Consider the following 20134-nt stretch of genomic DNA (forward strand, 5'->3'; position numbering starts at 1 on the left):
CAACCAGGATGAGGAGACAGATGAACTATTCTATAAGCAGCTGGGAGAAGCCTCACTATCGCTGGCCCTTGTTCTTGTGGGGGACTTCAACCTGCCGGATGTCTGCTGGAAATACAATACAGCAGAGAGGAAACAGTCTAGGAGGTTCCTGGAGTGTGTGGCAGATAACTTCCTGACACAGCTGGTGAGTGAGCCAACGAGGGAAGGTGCCCCGCTGGACCTCTTGTTCACAAACAGAGAAGGGCTTGTGAGCCATGTGGTGGTTGGAGGCCGTCTTGGGCAGAGTGATCATGAAATGATAGACTTTTTGATTCGTGGAGAAGCGAGGACGGGGGTCAGCAAAACTGCCACCTTAGACTTCCAGAGGGCGGACTTCGGTCTCTTTAGGAGACTGGTCGAGAGAGTCCCCTGGGAGGCAGCCCTTACGGGCAAAGGAGTCCAGGAAGGCTGGACATTCTTTAAGGAGGAAGCCCTAAAGGCACAAGAGCAGGCTGTCCCCAGGTGCCGAAAGATGAGCTGGCGGGGAAGAAGACCGGCCTGGCTGACTAGAGAGCTCTGGCTCGAACTCAGGAAAAAGAGGAGAGTCTACAACCTCTGGAAGAAGGGGTGGGCAACTCAACTCAGGAGGACTACAAAGGTGTAGCAAGACTGTGCAGGGAGAAAATTAGAAGGGCCAAAGCTGAGCTAGAGCTCAATCTGGCTGCTGCTGTAAAAGACATCAAAAACCACTTCTTCAAATACATTAGCAGCAAAAGGAGAGCTAAGGAGAATCTCCAGCCCCTAGTAGACGGGGGAGGGAACACAGTGACCAAGGATGAGGAAAAGGCTGAGGTACTTAATGTCTTCTTTGCCTCAGTCTTTAATAGCAGGGCCAATTGTTCTCTGGGTACCCAGCCCCCAGAGTTGGAAGATAGGGACAGGGACCAGAATGGAGCCCCCAAAATCCAGGGGGAAATGGTTAGTGACCTGCTGCACCACTTAGACACTCACAAGTCTATGGGGCCTGATGAGATCCACCCGAGAGTACTAAAGGAACTGGCAGATGTGCTCACCAAGCCCCTTTCCATCATTTACCAGCAGTCCTGGCTAACTGGGGAGGTCCCAGTTGACTGGAGATTAGCAAATGTGACGCCCATCTTCAAGAAGGGCCGGAAGGAGGACCCGGGGAACTACAGGCCTGTCAGCCTGACCTCGGTGCCGGGGAAGCTGATGGAGCAGATCATCCTGAGTGCTATCACACGGCATGTAGAGAATAACCAAGGGATCAAGCCCAGCCAGCATGGGTTCAGGAAAGGCAGGTCCTGCTTGACCAACCTGATCTCCTTCTACGACAAGGTGACCCACCTAGTAGATGAGGGGAAGGCTGTGGATGTTGTCTATCTAGATTTCAGTAAAGCCTTTGACACGGTTTCCCACAGCATTCTCCTGGAGAAACTGGCTGCTCATGGCTTGGACGGGTGTACTCTTCGCTGGGTAAAGAACTGGCTGGATGGCCGGGCCCAAAGAGTGGTGGTGAATGGAGTTTACTCCAGTTGGCAGCTGGTCACAAGTGGTCTCCCCCAGGGCTCTGTGTTTGGGCCAGTTCTGTTTAATATCTTTATCAATGATCTGGATGAAGGGATCGAGTGCACCCTCAGTAAGTTTGCAGATGACACCAGGTTGTGTGGGAGTGTTGATCTGCTTGAGGGTAGGAAGGCTCTGCAGAGGGACCTGGACAGGCTGGATCGATGGGCCGAGGTCAATTGTATGAGGTTTAACAAGGCCAAGTGCAAGGTCCTGCACTTGGGCCACAACAACCCCATGCAACGTGCTACAGGCTTGGGGAAGAGTGGCTGGAAAGCTGCCTGGCAGAGAAGGACCTGGGAGTGTTGGTTGACAGCCACCTGAATATGAGCCAGCAGTGTGCCCAGGTGGCCAAGAAAGCCAATGGCATCCTGGCTTGTATCAAAAATAGCGTGGCCAGCAGGACTAGGGAAGTGATCGTGCCCCTGTATTCGGCATTGGTGAGGCCGCACCTTGAATCCTGTGTTCAGTTTTGGGCCCCCCACTACAAGAGAGACCTTGAGGTGCTGGAGCATGTCCAGAGAAGGGCAACGAAGCTGGTGAAGGGTCTGGAGCAGAAGTCTTATGAGGAGCGGCTGAGGGAGCTGGGACTGTTTAGCCTGGAGAAGCGGAGGCTGAGGGGACACCTTCTTGCTCTCTACAACTACCTGACAGGAGGTTGTAGAGAGGTGGGGGTCGGTCTCTTCTCCCAGGTAACAAGTGATAGGACAAGAGGAAATGGCCTCAAGTTGCGCCAGGGGAGGTTTAGACTGGATATTAGGAAATTTTTCTTCACTGAAAGGGTTATCAAGCATTGGAAGAGGCTGCCCAGGGAAGTGGTTGAGTCGCCATCCCTGGAGGTATTTAAAGGACATTTGGATGAGGTGCTTAGGGACATGGTGTAGTGGTGGTCTTGGTAGTGTTAGGTTTATGGTTGGACTCAATGATCTTAAAGGTCTTTTCCAACCTATACAATTCTGTGATTCTGTGATTTAATCTTTCACAATTTGTCATGCAGCCAAATACTCCCATAGTCAGATTTTGTCCTCTTGCTCACAAATCGTGCCTTCCCTTTTCTGTAAGTATTCCCTTGTTCCCACTGACACGAGGCTGTTGCAGAACCAGGACTTGCTTCTTTAGCTATTTCTCTCTTTTTCTGTGGCTCCATGAGGGCTCCTTTGTGTGAGGGGAAATACCTGGCAGGAAGGTTATTTTGTTTTCACCCCTGCCAGCAACTAAGCCCCACACAGCCGCTTGCTTACTCCCCCCCGGTGGGATGGGGAGAGAATTGGAAGAGTAAAAGTGAGGAAACTTGTGCATTGAGATAAAGACATTTTAATAGGTAAAGAAAAAGCCATGCACACAAGCAAAGCAAAACAAGGAATTCATTCACTCCTTCCCATGGGCAGGCAGGTGTTCAGCCATCTCCAGGAAAGCAGGGCTCCATCACGCATAACGGTTACTTGGGAAGACAAACGCCATCACTCCGAACGTGCCCCCCTTCCTCCTTCTTCCCCCACCTTTATATGCTGAGCATGATGCCATATGGTATGGAATAGCCCTTTGGTCAGTTGGGGTCAGGTGTCCCAGCCATGTCCCCTCCCAAGTTCTTGTGCACCCCCAGCCTACTCGCTGGTGGGGTGGGGAGAGGAGCAGAAAAGGCCTTGACGCTGTGTAAGCACTGCTCAGCAGAAACTAAAACATCCCTGTGTTATCAACACCATTTCCAGCACAAATCCAAAACACAGCCCCATAGTAGCTACTATGAAGAAAATTAACTCTATCCCAGACAACATCAGCACAAAGGTTAATGTAAGCTAAGGATAAGGGCTGTTTCCTGACCCAGCACCTTGGCTCAGCTGCTGGCATCTACCACAGAATCACAGAATCGTATAGGTTGGAAAAGACCTTTAAGATCATTGAGTCCAACCATAAACCTAACACTACCAAGACCACCACTACACCATGTCCCTAAGCACCTCATCCAAACGTCTTTCAAATACCTCCAGGGATGGCAACTCAACCACTTCCCTGGGCAGCCTCTTCCAATGCTTGATAACCCTTTTAGTGAAGAAAAATTTCCTAATATCCAGTCTAAACCTCCCCTGGCGCAACTTGAGGCCATTTCCTCTTGTCCTATCACTTGTTACCTGGGACAAGAGACCGACCCCCACCTCTCTACAACCTCCTGGCAGGTAGTTGTAGAGAGCAAGAAGGTCTCCCCTCAGCCTCCGCTTCTCCAGGCTAAACAATCCCAGCTCCCTCAGCTGCTCCTCATAAGACTTCTGCTCCAGACCCTTCACCAGCTTCGTTGCCCTTCTCTGCACACGCTCCAGCACCTCAAGGTCTCTCTTGTAGTGGGGGGCCCAAAACTGAACACAGGATTCAAGGTGCGGCCTCACCAGTGCCGAGTACAGGGGCACGATCACTTCCCTAGTCCTGCTGGCCACGCTATTTTTGATACAAGCCAGGATGCCATTGGCTTTCTTGGCCACCTGGGCACACTGCTGGCTCATATTCAGGTGGCTGTCAACCAACACTCCCAGGTCCTTCTCTGCCAGGCAGCTTTCCAGCCACTCTTCCCCAAGCCTGTAGCACGTTGCATGGGGTTGTTGTGGCCCAAGTGCAGGACCTTGCACTTGGCCTTTTTAAACCTCATACAATTGGCCTCGGCCCATCGATCCAGCCTGTCCAGGTCCCTCTGCAGAGCCTTCCTACCCTCAAGCAGATCAACACTCCCGCACAACTTGGTGTCATCTGCAAACTTACTGAGGGTGCACTCACTCCCTTCATCCAGATCATTGATAAAGATACTAAACAGGACTGGCCCCAACACAGAGCCCTGGGGGAGACCACTTGTGACCGGCTGCCAACTGGAGTAAACTCCATTCACCACCACTCTTTGGGCCCGGCCATCCAGCCAGTTCTTTACCCAGCGAAGAGTACACCCGTCCAAGCTATGAGCAGCCAGTTTCTCCAGGAGAATGCTGTGGGAAACCGTGTCAAAGGCTTTACTGAAGTCTAGATAGACAACATCCACAGCCTTTCCCTCATTCACTAGGTGGGTCACCTTGCCATAGAAGGAGATCAGGTTGGTCAAGCAGGACCTGCCTTTCCTGAACCCATGCTGGCTGGGCTTGATCCCTTGGTTATCCTCTACATGCCGTGTGATGGCACTCAGGATGATCTGCTCCATCAGCTTCCCCGGCACCGAGGTCAGGCTGACAGGCCTGTAGTTCCCCGGGTCCTCCTTCCGGCCCTTCTTGAAGATGGGCGTCACGTTTGCTAATCTCCAGTCAACTGGGACCTCCCCAGTTAGCCAGGACTGCTGGTAAATGATGGAAAGGGGCTTGGTGAGCACATCTGCCAGTTCCTTTAGTACTCTCGGGTGGATCTCATCAGGCCCCATAGACTTGTGAGTGTCTAAGTGGTGCAGCAGGTCACTAACCATTTCCCCCTGGATTTTGGGGGCTCCATTCTGGTCCCCGTCCTTACCTTCCAACTCCGGGGCCTGGGTACCTAGAGAACAATTGGCCCTGCTATTAAAGACTGAGGCAAAGAAGACATTAAGTACCTCAGCCTTTTCCTCATCCTTTGTCACTGTGTTCCCTCCCCTGTCTACTAGGGGCTGGAGATTCTCCTTAGCTCTCCTTTTGCTGCTAATGTATTTGAAGAAGTGGTTTTTGATGTCTTTTACAGCAGCAGCCAGATTGAGCTCTAGCTCAGCTTTGGCCCTTCTAATTTTCTCCCTGCACAGTCTTGCTACACCTTTGTAGTCCTCCTGAGTTGAGTTGCCCACCCCTTCTTCCAGAGGTTGTAGACTCTCCTCTTTTTCCTGAGTTCGAGCCAGAGCTCTCTAGTCAGCCAGGCCGGTCTTCTTCCCCGCCAGCTTGTCTTTAGGCACCTGGGGACAGCCCGCTCTTGTGCCTTTAGGACTTCCTCCTTAAAGAATGTCCAGCCTTCCTGGACTCCTTTGCCCGTAAGGGCTGCCTCCCAGGGGACTCTCTCGACCAGTCTCCTAAAGAGACCGAAGTCCGCCCTCTGGAAGTCTAAGGTGGCAGTTTTGCTGACCCCCGTCCTCGCTTCTCCACGAATCAAAAAGTCTATCATTTCGTGATCATTCTGCCCAAGACAGCCTCCAACCACCACATGGCTCACAAGTCCTTCTCTGTTTGTGAACAAGAGGTCCAGCGGGGCACCTTCCCTCGTTGGCTCCCTCACCAGCTGTCCTTTCAAAGCACATGAAATCAGCAGAAGGGAGCAGAAAAGCTTCTCCTGATAGTTGGCTGTGGCACCCTGGCCTTTCCAAAACAAGCTGTGGGGACCTCAGGGTGGCGAGGCTGAATGGTGATGGTGATATTTTGCTCTAGACATGCTGCTTCCCCCCATTTATTATTTAATGACAAAGCAGCCTCGGATCAGTTTCTGATCTGCTTTAAACAATGGACAGTCTTGTCATTACCAAGTGGTAATATTTGTACAAAACTTTTTTTTCCCCAGTAGTTGTTAGAAGTAGAAAACAGTGGGGCTGCTGCTGTTTGAGTACCTGACACTTCAGTAAGCACAAACTGTAGCTGAGTGTGGAATCACCCCGGCTGCCTTCCCTTTCATACTGCTCATCAGCCTCTATATTCAAGTGACGCTGTTAAAATGCGACATCTACCAATGGTCGAAATATTTTTCAATATTTGGTATTCTTACAAAATGTCATTGTTTTCACTTACACAGACATTTTAAATAAGATTGTGCTCCAAATCTTATCCTCTCTCAATATCGACCACAATAATTCTGTGTATTTGTAGTGCTTATGTTAAACTCATTACAGGTGAATTATGCAGGCTCGGGTAGTTATATTTGCATTGATCTATAACATCTTCTTAGGCATTATACTCATTTTTTAGGTTCTAATTTAGTATCTGACTGCACTAAATATAACTTTGTATTACCTAATAAACATACTTAATACAATCTATTTGGTGGAGGGGACCAAAATCCAGTCTGTGAGCTGCAATACGAATCCACAGAGGACCTCCCACTGGCTTCATGAGGAATGCATATAAAGATGAAGAGAAGAATCTTGTCTTTGCATAGTGGTTGGGGGTAGGATCATCTCATCTAATAACAGGTATCTGTGGTATAAGCATTTACAATGAAACAAGTCACCCTAGGTTCCTTTCAGAGTCGATCGAGAGAAGTAGGTATTTTCAAGAAGTGATTCACTTGACCTATTTGTAGCCATCTATTTTAGGATGAAATGATCCCCCCCTCTCCGCTAGATGTGCCTATTTCTGTGCATTGACTGTAAAGAGCAGTGTAGGTACTAGCTGAAAGGTAAATGCCTACATGACAGGTTTTTGCTTTTGGCCAAATGAATCAGTGGATGTTTAGATTTTATCTTATTATTGGCTCAGACCCTTACATTATAGTAATGGGTGGTTTTGGAGCAATATGGTCACACCAAGGACTGCTCTGTTTCTGCCCGTTTCATCTCTGCCTTTCCTATCCTCGTTTTCTGTTTCTCTTTTCTCTTCCCTGTCTATGTCTCTTCCTTTTCTCTGCAGCGATTTCCAGTCCTTTCTTATTTTATTTCCTGAAATTATTTTCAATAAAATACTTAATGCAAGTCCTTAAAATATTATTAAGACTTTGAAGGTAGTATGCCAGTAGCAGTAATGGGAAGCGGGCGAGTTCATAACTCTTGGAACTCCTGTGTTGGTCAGGTTTCAAGGTTATCTTCACAGCCAGGAGGGATGGAAATATGCATTGTAAAATAAAAGCTTAAACTGTTCAGAACCTGAATGAGTCCTGTACATTACACTAAATGTGCTGCAGTCAGACAAATGTATTCCAGGGAAGAGCTGCTTGGTGTGTCTGCTTGATAACGTCAATATTCTCAGTTGTAGAACATCACATTTTACCCTTGTGTTTTTACAGTTGCTGTAGTTTGGATACGTTTCTTCCTTTGTCCTTTGTTGATCTGACTGATGAGGTTACATCCTGGCCTTGCTGAAACCAGCTGGGAGTTGACTCTGGACCTATATTTTAGCTGCTCTCTGCTTAGAGGAGACATGTGTTTTTAAACTCTATGGGTATGGGCTACATCATGCCTTGTGCTGTCCTTTCCCTCTCTGCTGAGGACTCTCATCTGTCTGCTAAATAAGAGAGGGCAGAGGACACAGCGGAGGGAAGAGGATTTATTGGGAATGTATTTCATAGGATAACCAGGGTGTGCCACAGCTGTGGCTCCCCCTGCCAGCACAGGGCCATTTTACTAATGTAACTTTCAATCTCTTTCTCTTCTCAGAAGGAAAGGTGAGGTCTGAAAAGGAGATCTCCTTTTCTGCCAAAATTAGTAATGCTGTCACTACAGGATCTTATACAGACATGAAGGCTGTGGGTCTCACATTGGTGGGCAGCCCTCCTGGGAGAGGCATACAATGCGCAGGGTGTGAAATCATCCGATAGCCACAAAGGTGCAGAAAAGCTGCTAAGCAGGGATGGGCAGAAATCCTGATGTTTTCCCTACCTCCCCCAGGGTCGCAGTGGTATCCCTCCTGTCTCTCTGCTGCACCAAGCCTGGCAGTATGAACCATCCAGCAGGACATTTGGGGGCTGCAGCACCTGTAAGGGTGCTGGGTGGGCGGCTGGAAGTTGCTGGGTGCTGGGGCAGGCAAGGGCAGGCTTGCGTCCCAGGAGCCCCATGAAAGCAGGAACAGCCCTACCTCTCCTGCTGAGACCTGGCTCCAAACTGTATCCCCAGCCCTGGGCTGTGATGCTGAGGTGAGCAGTGGTGCTCCCTGACATTTTGGGAATTGGATCTCCTCTCTCCACCAACTCTACTCACTTCTCCAGGATTGAAGATGAATATTGCTGCCTCTGACTTTTTTCTTACAAGCATAGTGGCTTGTTGCTCTTCTCATTTCCACCAAGACTATGCAAAACCTCCATAGCATTAAGATGTTTATCACCTTAACTTTTAAAATCCTGTTGCTTTCATGTTTAGGGTTCAGCTGTTCCCAGTAGAGCCTGATTTTCCTTCTGTTAGTCATCTTCGTTTTCTTACCCAGAAAAAAAGCACTCAAACCTCATAAATTCCAGTCCTCTAAAATAATAAAACTCTATTATTAGTGTCGTCTTCCATGTAGAGTCTTATGCATGCATTATGCACATTGCTGTCTCATCAACAGTAAAAGAATCCAAATGATTTCAGAAGAAGAAATGAAGAACACAAATCTTGTGGTCCTTTCTAAGTCAAATTCTCTTTTTAAGTCAAAGAAAATTAAAGAAGGGTGTAAGAGTTGTGATGTTGATTGAAGTTTACTGTGACCCAGTTCTTTCCCAGCATTTGCTAGCAAAGTTAAGTTTTATACTGCTAGATTTCTTAATGTGGAAGTATAAACAGCTACTCAGCTTCTGGTCAGGCCCATAAAAGATGATGGGTTGTTTACAGGAAGCAGAGATTTCCTTGGAGTGACTTCTCTTTTCATGTAAAGTCAGAATCTGGCATCTTCCAATAAAATCCAAAGAAGACATGAGAAGTTAACTCAAGATTGGCAAGTTTTAATTGGCAGAACTTTCTCCTTTGATAAGTCATATATCTATATTTGAATCCATTACCTTTCCATTTCTAATTTGCTCCTTGTAACATCAAATCTGTCTCTCTACCTGTCTCTAACACCTGTATTTTGTTCTACCAAAGCTGAAACTTTGCTCAGCACAGAGACCCCTCACAAGACATTTCACACTATTTAAAACCCAATTACCCTGAAAATTCTTCTCTTCCCAGATGTCTCAAGTGTTCAGATTATGATGAAATTGCTTTGCTCGATAATAACAGGTACACTTGCCTTACTAATAGGAGGATAAGAGCTTTTGCTTCTGTTTTATATATCTGTACACTTACACAAGTCTGCTTGAATGAAAATGTTACTGTTTTCAATATTTAATGAGCTATATGTTGACTTTTTTCTAAATAAGGGGGAGCAGAACAGAACAGGAGAGGATGGGAAAAAAGAAGAGAACAAAGAATTTTGAAACTTGAAATGTTTAAGAATTACTGGCAGCAGTGGACAGGGAGGAAGCTACCATAGACAGTAGCACAGTGCTTCTGTTACTTATTCCCGGATTTCTTTAAAGAAGTTGTTTATTTAGGAACTTGTTGGTTATACTAGTTTTAGAACAACTCAGGTTCTTGATTTTCATACAAATGGCAATAAAACCAGTGCTTCTTATTCATGTCTCTATATTTTTTCTTAATGTGATTTCACATTTTTCTCTTTCATTTTCAAATCTTGTGTGGATTAAGCTATTTTAATGCTTTTGTGGTAAACAAAAGTTAATTTCTGCTATATGATGAACTGCATAGGTTAACACTGCAATGCCATGATTTTTTTCCTGCTTTTCACCTGCAGTGAGTTCAAGGTGCTTCTCAAAATCTGGGGAAGTGTTCAGCATTTGAGGTAGTATGGATGTTTTCACTGTTAACCTGCCTCTTTCTGCTGCAATGCATTTGCATTGCATTGCATTTGTATCCAACCAACAAAGAAATTGCTTTTTAACATTTTTGACACCTTGTTCATATTGAGTCATGTAAAGCATTAAACTATTGTCAGTGGATGGAAAATATGACACTATTTGAAGACAAACCACATGCATGAAGAAAAAACTGCGGTCAATTTGAGATGATACAGCAGGCATACATTTCACTTCACGGTAAAAACAGGGCATAATATTTTACAGGAGCTTTGTATTGTGCACAGATTAGTACTAAAAATAGTTCAAACCAACTATATTAGCACTTTCACCTTTTTGGAATCAAATTCTCATTGCTTTACAGAAGGTATTTTTTATTTCTGTGGTTTAACTTTGGCTGAATCTTAGTATTGAAGAATGAATTGAAAAACTGATTTTATGGAAAACTTTACTAGTGACGTGAACTGCAGGGTTCACTCTCTTTGCAAACCAGGCACTTGGCTGCACCACCAAAGTCAGAGCTTAGATCTACCTTGTCTTTTTAAGAGAAATATTCCAAAACCCTGGTTTACCTATCGGCTTTAATTGCAAAATGTTAAACACCATTCTCTTAAGACCCAGTTCTATTGTTTCAGGCTCTTAATGGTACTTTTCTATAAAAATCTTTTCTATGAAAGATTTTGAGACTGATTCACCCAGGGCCTGATTCACAGAAGTCCTGAGGACTTCCTGGAAGGTGTTCAGCACCCCAGCCGGTATCAGTAGGGATGAAAACTACTGGATTTGGCCCACAGTGCTTTTAAATCCACCGTGAAATTGTGGTTGTTTGTTCAAGCTTATTCACATTACAGACATTTGCTCTGTAATTGCTTGCAAATCGCCTTGAGAAGTTTGGAATGAAAGATGCTACAAAAGTGAAATATTGATGTTATGGCAAACACATCGAAACACCCCCCGCCCCCCAGACGTGTGATTCCCTCACAGTAACCTACCTTTGTCGGACCTTTTTGCATAAAATATGTTGACATGAAAGAATACTTGGGAATCAACTAGGAGGTTTTCATACAGAAAAGGACTGGGCTTTTTTTCCCTATATTTTCCTTTTTTTTGTTTGTTTGTCTCCTCCCCCTCCTCCTCAACAGAACGTTTTAGACAGGGTCCAGCTCAAATTCTGAAGCTGAAATTACATATAAATATATGTATATTTGTTTCCAGTTGTTTCCATTATAAAATATATTTATTTAAACACTCTCAGTGCACAGCTTTCCCATTAGTATTCACAGTACTCTCTGCATAGAAATATTCCTCCAGGAACCGATGATCTGTTTTGCAAAGAACACAAGAAACCTTGGAATATGAAATTGTGGTATCCTAATGCTAAGTAACATCAGCAAGAGTGACAGTGCTCTGAGTAGCACAAGTGCTCATATTTGAAAGTTGTATTCCTTCACCAAAACAAAGTGACAGGAACTAAATGACAGGAAAATAATTTACCTTGGTATTTACCTGTAGCCTTGTTCTAAGGAGCCAAGTGAAAGTGAAGAATAAGGTAAAAAAAGGAATTAAGTTTTCAAGGACTAAAGACGCAAGAGAAGAATGGAAGGAACAGAAAAGTGGATTCTGAACTGATGCTAAAACTTAAGTCACCATATTTGCAACTCTTGTAAAAATTTCTCTAGAATATTAGGATTCTTTTTACACAAGTAGCCACAACATCAGCAGGTTAGATAGCTGAACATCTGGAAAGGTTCCAGAACACTACTAAGTACTTAAAACTGCTACGCACTACTGAGCAGAGACAGACTGAAGTTCACTTTGAAGATACATCTAGTGAAATAGGCCGGGACAGCCGTACCAGCATTGTAAGGAGCTACGTACATTACATATTCCTGCTTGCAGAAATTGCTTTCGCAACAGGATCATTTGCCACCTCTGGGTGAAATAGGGTAGATTTTATTACAATAGATTTTATCTAGAAGCTCAACAGAATCTTTCATTTGGACAACATTTTGGCTGACTCTGTGTTCAGTGAATAATACCCTGTAGGTAGATATTGCAGATATTTTTTATTTGCTCAGGTACTATCTTAATGGTTTCTTATTATCTATATCTATAGGTATGAGCACACTTCCCCCTCCCCCCCGCTGAAACTATATCTAAGTAAAACCTCTTTATTCCTTTTTGTGCTTAGTCATTGCAGACAATTTGTTAATCAGTTCATCCATTATAGGACGCAAAGAAGCTTCCAAGAGAAAGTGTTGCCACTCATTATACAATATGAGGTCTCACTTTTAAACAAGTCTGTGTAAAATATTGTGTGATTTCCTGTCATTAAGGTAAAAAAGAAAAAGGTAATCTAATCAGACAAGATGCCAGTGTGAGTTAATCTTAGGCCAGTTGGTGAGAGAACATTAATGACAATGATTTACATTTTGGATTTTTTAAATTGGAAAACATCTAGTAGAAGATGTCAATTTGTGAAGAGACGAATTGTAACAGAAGTGTAACATTTGTGGAAAGGACTAGCTTGCTCAGATGACACTAAAGAAGATGCAGTACAACACTATACACTACGTACACTGGCTTGGCCTCCTTTGGTAGAACCTGCTGTCACGCTCCCAGCCAGGTCCTGGATGGTCACTACCCTAATTTTCTCAGGACCTACCTGCTAACTCCTTGCCTTTGCTTCCAGAGCTGCTTCAATGCTCTCCTGGGCCATCCCCAGCCCAGTGAACACCGCAGTGCTGCCTGGAAAATATTACGTGCTGTGCGAGAGACCGCCAAGGGGAATTCCTACAAGCAAGGCAGAGCACTGGGACAGGAGGAGCACTCTGTCTCACGGACATCAGCTCTGCTTTCCCTCAGGAGATGAAGCAGTCCTAGCAGCCATTTGAGAAAATGTGGGGGTCCTGGTTTAATTCAGCCTCTGCCTAGGGCACAAGAAGCCCTTAAAGTCCTTGCTGTCTTGGATTCTCGTGGTGTTTGAAGAGTACAGGGAGCTGCTCCAGATGTCTAGAAAAATGTCTGTTTGAACTCCCACTACCGTGAAGAGGATGCTTGAAAGCAGATTGGCTTTAATCTCATATGTAGCTACCATTATATTTTATTTGGATTAGCCTGATTGATGACATCAATATCCTTACAAAAACTGCTTACAGCAGGAAGTCTATCTGGGATAAATATGGTTGCAAGAGTGAAAACGAAGTGGCTTCTGTAGAGAGCTGTACTTCCATAAATAGTGGCTTGACTCAGCTTCAGAGAGTGCTGGGGTGAGGTAGCTCTAGACCAGCATCTAGATGCCCATCAGCATCTTCTTGTTTTGGTGTTTCAAATAAATTTGGACGGGGTTTATACGTAACTCTGAGGCAGAACTCATGGGGCCTCTGTTACCTGTTAAATACTCAGGACACAGAAGAAGTGCTGATCAAGAAAATGTTCAAATTTACCTCATGCAGTGTTGAATTCAGTAAATTTGGCTCTCTGTGCAATCCAAATGGCAGTAAGAGGTTTTGAGTGCTGTGCTATACTTTTTTTTACAATTTATAAATTTTTAAGTCCGAATGTTTAGCCAGCTGTGTGTTCCTTCTAGACAATTAGTTGAAGCTGTACGCCGTCAGAAGTTCTCCCTGAGATTTGCAATCTCAGTTTGACCTAATAATCGGAGTCAAAGCACTGTTATTTGAGCATTCTTAATTTTTCCACTCCATCAGCAGCGTCCTCCAGCATTTTTCTTGTGAAACAGTGATGATGCCAATGTAACATATCTCCTTCCACAGCCCTGACATCTTGTTTTGATCCTTCTTTGGCAAGCCGGTGTAGTGAAATCCCTGAAATTATGAATGGATCTGATGCTAGCTGTTCATGTTTCAGACCAATTGATTCTGAATAAAGTTGTCTTGAAGTTAGATTAGGCAACAAGGAATTCCTGATTCTGCTATTGATCTGCTACGTAGTGTGAGACTCATGATATCAGCCACCGGTGCTTTGCTTTTCTCATCCACAAGAACAAAACTCTTAAAAGTGTGCTGAGAGTCACAGATTAAAGACATTTTATGAGCATTAAGACCCAGATTCTGCTGTCTTCATTATGTAATATTTCATCTCGCAGTGCAAAACAGATTCATTACTCCTTCAGTAATACACTGTGCAACATGATGGACTCAGACATAACCTGATTACTAGAACATCAACTTTGGCCAGTGCGAATCTGTTGTATCTTGCACATAAACTTTATTTCTGAGTAGCTGAAACATAAAATTGATCTGTTCTTTAAGCCAATCGTAATTCAACAGATCATTAATGACAAATGGCAGAATGCCCCAGCCATCCTTTGAGGCAATACTCCAGATGGAAGTCATTGGATAAAGAACAGGAAGGTTTGGCAGAATGTGAAAAAAGAATATATTTGCTACACATCACTCATTTTGCCTGACTGCAATAAAGTAATTGTAATAGAATGTTGTCACAGGGTAATGGTTTCCTGCTGCTTTAGAAATGCTTTGCAAAACAGATGTTTACTTTCTCTGTGGGAGACATTGATCCCAGGACAACAATCTTTTCTATTAAAGGAAAATTAAGTACTTATAGGTTCAGTAGTACTGTAAAAAGATCATTATAAAAAGCTATATAATGTAATAGGTGAAATGATATGAAATATATTTGTGATGTATGTGATATATGCGACTAATCCCTAAGTGGGATTAATTGAAATAGTTTCTTCCGGCAGCTCTGCGACTAACATTTTCTCAGCAAATGCAGATAGGACTATGCAATGCACTATGATGAAGTTGTTTCTCTTATTTTAATTTTCCAAGGCTCTGTGAACTGCAGAAAAACAGCATTTGTAAATAAAAATAACAACATCAAACCTCCAGCATGTAATATCTGATGAGAAATGCTTAGTTAATAACAAATAGCTAAAAATAATTATTAAATAACAATAAGGTAACGTGTTTCAATCAATGAAATTTAACGATCATGCATTTTCTGTCAGGGGTGAACTCAATACTGTGAGTTTCGCTGACTAGAACCAAGACAAAAATTTTAAAACAGATAAAAATTTATAAAATATTTATGCATTCCAAAATAATTTTCTTAGAAGAGCAATTATATATTAGAGATTGTAAAAGAATGAAAAATATTCATATTTTTCTCTGAACTGTCTGCAATACACTTGGGACATATAAATTTCACTCTGTTATAGTATGATAGAAGAGTTACATAGGCACTGTTTTGGTCAACCTTATACATTTTAAAGACATTTCTGCTATTCAACCAATAATGTACCAACTGCAAATTTGGGCTGATGAGACATGTATACAAGAACATTTGTTCTCTTATGTGCTGTAACTGTCTATGTCTATGTGCTGTCAAAGGCATTTGACTGTCAGATGAAGCAACTCTCTGTGGTATTTAGCTTTTGCCAAGGTTGTATCTGGATCAGGAGGAATAAAATGAGAATGATTAACGAGGGACTGAATGACTTGTTGGCCTCACCAGACTCAACTCCAGGACCTGCATCATCTTGGATCTTCTGCTGTCCATTTCTATTTAGCTCAAGACATCTTGTGATGGTGTTTGGTACTTTTCCAGCTGGTGCCTCTATCCAATTCCATGTACTTTATATAATGAATTCCAAACAGAGTTGCAGTATGCAGATTACCAACATCTTTGTAACCGGACCAGGCAGGTATCAGGCTTGCTTCCACAAGTTTTAAAGGTCGTAGCAGAGCAGAATAGCCAGTGAACAGCGACACTGAGTCCGGGTTTACTCAAAGTGTTGCTTCAGCTGGAGCAATAGAAGACTAAATGCATTTTTGACTCTGAGTGGTGAACTTCACTATCTAGATGCTGAAGGAAAATGTCTTTTACATTCTTGAGAAGAGTTGGTTTGGTATACGAGTGCATTCAGTTATAATAATCCTGACCTCAGGAACAATCACTGAAGCAAAGCATTTCCCTTGCTGTTTCAGGGTCACCACATTACAGATGTAAAAGGAATACAGCCTTGAGGGGCATGAAGAAAGTAATTTTTAATGCTGCAAGGGGGACTCAAGAGTGCTGTCAAATGCTAATGATAAGTTGCATTGGGAAGTGCTACTTTAAACTTTAAGAAAAAGAGGAAACTGAAGACTTAAAAAGTGTCAGTTTTGTCATCTTGAAATCGTTTTTCCCTAGTACTGAATAAAATGCAAATATGCCCACAAGCAAGTTGCTTACCCTACAGCTGAAGTACTGCACATGGAACCAGTTGACACTTCGGTATTCTAGCAGTTTAGACTTATAAATATGTATTTGCATTTTCAACGCTAAACTATGTGGCTCTTGCCCATTTGTCACTGTCACTGTATCAGCCAGGAAACCGGTGGAAGTTTGTTTCACTGAGGACTGTACGATATGGTCTATGAGAAGGAAATATGTTTAAATGGAAACTGAAAGAGGGTAGATTTAGATTAGATATCAGGAAGAAATTCTTCACTATGAGTGTGGTGAGGCACTGGAATAGGTTGCCCAGAGAAGCTGTGGATGCCCCATCCCTGGAAGTGTTCAAGGCCAGGTTGGATGGGGCTTTGAGCAACCTGGTCCAATGGAAGGTGCCTCTGACTATGGCAGGGGGGTTGGAACTAGATGATCTTTAAGGTCCCTTCCAACTCAAACCATTATACAATTCTATGATTCTATGAAGCATGTGAAGAAAGTTAACATCTTCACCTAGAGTACCCTGTGCTAGGGATAGTGTTTGGCACCAAAGGACACTTTCCGGACCCCTTAATTCCTGGATCTTCTCAACGGCAGGAGCTTGGACTGGGGGCAGGCAGGGGCTTGTGCAGCAGGTCTCAAAGAATCTGTTAAAATGAGGATTTTTTTAGAGGAAAGAAGGAAATGGCAGAATAACTGTCTTGTCTTTCTGCACTAAGGTACCGATGAATATTGTTATTCACTAGAGGAGGAAAGACAGAGGAGGACAACGGATCTGGAGGTTCATGTGTGAATTAACTTTCAGGTGGTCATGTCTGATTCCTGTCCTAGGGCTGCTGAGGGCATCACCAGAACTGCAAAAGAAAGTCTGCATACCAAATGTAATATTTAATAAGACAACAGAAGGTAGTTATGGACCACCCTGGCTTTATTATACATCCTTTCAAGCCACAGGCTTCAAGTCTCAGACATTTAAAGAGTATGGCATGACAAAAGGAGATCTGTTGCTTCTCTTACTCCATATATATATTTCTATAGGGAAAAAAAAGAAAAGAAAAATAGAAACTGGGTGAGCCAAGAAAAACAGGGATGATGGCACTGAAAGCAATGCCCTGGCAAGGGCTGTCGTGTCCTAGTTAAAAGCAGCATGCACACAGACCTGTGCCCCTACTGAAAGCAGACACACTGTGCTGCCTAGGGCCATGCTCAAAAGCTCCTTCACACCTGTGGAAATCTTCCCAGTCTCTCCAATGGGTTCTTGTTTAGGCTGCACTCAGACATTTAACAGGATAAGGTTGTAAAACGTATGTCATAATACAGAGGAAAGCTAGAGTTAAAAAAAAAAAAATTACCTTTTAAAATAAGTTTTGTTTGAACAAAGATAAGTAAAGACAAGCTGTCTTCCTTGATGCTAGGATGAACCACTACAGCTGAGATCACATTTCCTTGGAGCCTTTCTGCCAAGAAATACTATGTGGGGTTATCACTATTGCCATGAAACTCTCAAGGTGTCTTTAAACTGACTGCATGGATAGGGAAAGCTGGGAAGAAGCATTGTCTTGAAGGGTGTCATCCTGTATCCAAACTCCTCTGCTTTGTGTCCTCCACCCCCCTCCTTTCTCCTTTTGCAAAGCCGGGCTGCTACAGGGGAATGAATTTAGTTTCTTCTTTTCTTTTCTGGGTGTGACCCGCAATGTTAGCGGGAGCAGTGCTCGCACAAAGATGAGAGGAACTTCTGCCTCCCAAAACTGACGGCAGCATCTAGCCTTCCCAGCTTCTTAAAATGATGTCTTTCCCAAGCTTCAGCTTCCCCAATGCCATTCAGAAAAGTTCGCTGGCGGTAAGCGAATGGCAGGGAAATGAGGACCGACGTTCCCCGCCGCTCTCCCCGGCCGCGGCGGCCGCAGCCTCCCCCGGCGCCAGGCGCAGGGAGCTGTCCAGCACCGCCGCGGGCCGGCCGGCGGCAGCGGCGGCGGCGGCGGCAGCGGCGCGGGGCCGGGGCCGGGGCCGGGGCCGGGGCGGCCACACCGAGAGGGCCCCGGGGCGCCCCCAGCCCCTGCGCGGGCACCGCCGCTCCCCGCGGAACCGTGCGGGGGTATCGGCCCGTTTCCCCGCTCCCCCTTCGCCTGGCTCCAAAGCGCAGGGGGGCGAGCGGAGCGCCCGGCCCGCCCTCCCAGCAGCCGGCAGCGGGGAGAGCAGGGGCTGCGCGCCGGCTCCGGCCCTCGGCCCGCGCCGCCGGTGCTGCCGGCTGCCGGGGCCCGCGCGGGGCGGTGGCAGCATCCCCCCGGCACGGGGCAGCGGGGCCAGGCGGCGGCGGCGGCGGCGTGCGGGGCTGAGCGCGACAGGCGGCGAGCGGGGCGGGGGGAGCGGGAGGAGGAGGAGGAGGAGGAGGAGGAGGAGGAGGAAAGGGCTCCGAACGACACGTGATTCCCGCGGAGCAGCGAGGGAGCCGGGGGAGGGGAGAGCGAGGGCGGGCAGCCGAGGCAGAGGAGGGCAGCCGCCGCCGCCGCCGCCACTTTAAAGCCTCCCGGCGCGGCGCCGCGCAGCACCCGCGTTCCCCCGGCCGGGCGCGGCGAAGCGCGGAGCCGGGCAGCGGCGCCGAGGAGCGCGGGCTGCGCCGGCCCCGGCGCGGAGCCTCCGCCGCCGCCTCCCGCCCAGGGGCACCCGCGGCCATGCGAGGCGGCCGCCCCCGCGGCCGCGCGGCTCGGCGCTGCCCGCCGCGGCTGCCCGCCGCCCCGCGCTGAGCCGAGCCGCCGCCGCCCCGCGGCACCATGTCCCGGCGCAAGATCTCCTCGGAGTCCTTCAGCTCGCTGGGCTCGGACTGCCCGGAGACGAGCCCCGAGGAGGAGGGCGAGTGTCCCCTGTCCCGCCTCTGCTGGAACGGCAGCCGCAGCCCCCCCGGCTCCGCCGACACCCCCTTCGCCGCCGCCGCCGCCGCCGCCGCTGCCGCGGCCAGCGCCGGGGCGCGCCGCGCTCCGCGCCGCCGGCGGGTCAACCTGGACTCGCTGGGCGAGAGCATCCGCCGCCTGACGGCCCCCGCGGTGAGTGCCCCGCGCCCACGGAGCGCCGCGCCCGGCCCCGGCCCCGGCGCCCCCGCGCCGCGCAGACCCCCCGCGGCTCCCGGCGGCTGCTCCGGCGGGTCGGGTCCGTGTCGGGAAGGAGGCGGCGGCGCCCCGCGCCCTCCTCCCGGGCCTCCCCGCGGGGCCGCCGGAGCGCCCTGCCCCGCTGTGCCCGCCCCGGCTGCGGGTTACCAGCCCCGCAGACCTGCGGGAGTAAAGATCTCGGCAGCCCGGGGCTGGAAATCGGGTCGGGAGGCACAAATACGCGCAGCTGCCGGTTTAGCTGGGTTTATCATTTCTGCCGAGCCCCTCTCGGAATTAAAAGAAAATCGTAGAATCATAAAGTGCTTATCACTATCTGGTACTAGCAACGTTTTTTTAATAAAAAGTTACACCTAATGATGCATGGCATGCACATTCTTCCGTCAGCATAGAGGGGAGATGAACTTCTTACATCTGTAGGGCTTTTCTGAACTGAACAGGGTAAAAAAAAAGTTTCGACTTTGTCTTTAGAAATATCTCGGCAACAGATTTCCCTGTGCCTCCCAGATGCGCTGACATTCCTGAGAGATCGCTTTCTTTAAAGTGTACTTTGAAACCCGTGACTTACGATTATCTGGATAGCTGCACCTGTAGTTGAGAATCAATGAAGCATTGCGTATGCTAAAATAAGGGGTGAATTTGGGTAGAACCCGTAAGGTGCACTGGTATCGCTCTGTAAGACTGAAATCAATGGCTCAGGAGTTCGGGTAGATTCATGTAAAATAGAAGGTTGTTCTCCAACCTTTCTGTTACGATTGTGCTGCACTCCTATAAATATCTCTGTGACCATCACTACATTTTCCTCATAAAGTTTCAGCTGC

The 20134-nt window shown here is 46.5% G+C and overlaps 1 protein-coding gene across 1 annotated transcript in view; it reads left to right on the forward strand.

The window, feature by feature from the left end:
• Positions 1 to 18916: 18916 nt before the first annotated feature.
• Positions 18917 to 20134, forward strand: part of GUCY1A2 (guanylate cyclase 1 soluble subunit alpha 2) — a 184710-nt gene continuing 183492 nt past the window's right edge. The window contains exon 1 of the mRNA XM_075491001.1: positions 18917 to 19253. Coding sequence (XP_075347116.1) covers positions 18984 to 19253 — 270 coding nt within the window. The 5' untranslated portion in view covers positions 18917 to 18983. The remainder of the gene's footprint in view (positions 19254 to 20134) is intronic.

This window comes from Mycteria americana, chromosome 1 (genome assembly GCF_035582795.1).
Source record: "Mycteria americana isolate JAX WOST 10 ecotype Jacksonville Zoo and Gardens chromosome 1, USCA_MyAme_1.0, whole genome shotgun sequence".
NCBI lineage: Eukaryota > Metazoa > Chordata > Aves > Ciconiiformes > Ciconiidae > Mycteria > Mycteria americana.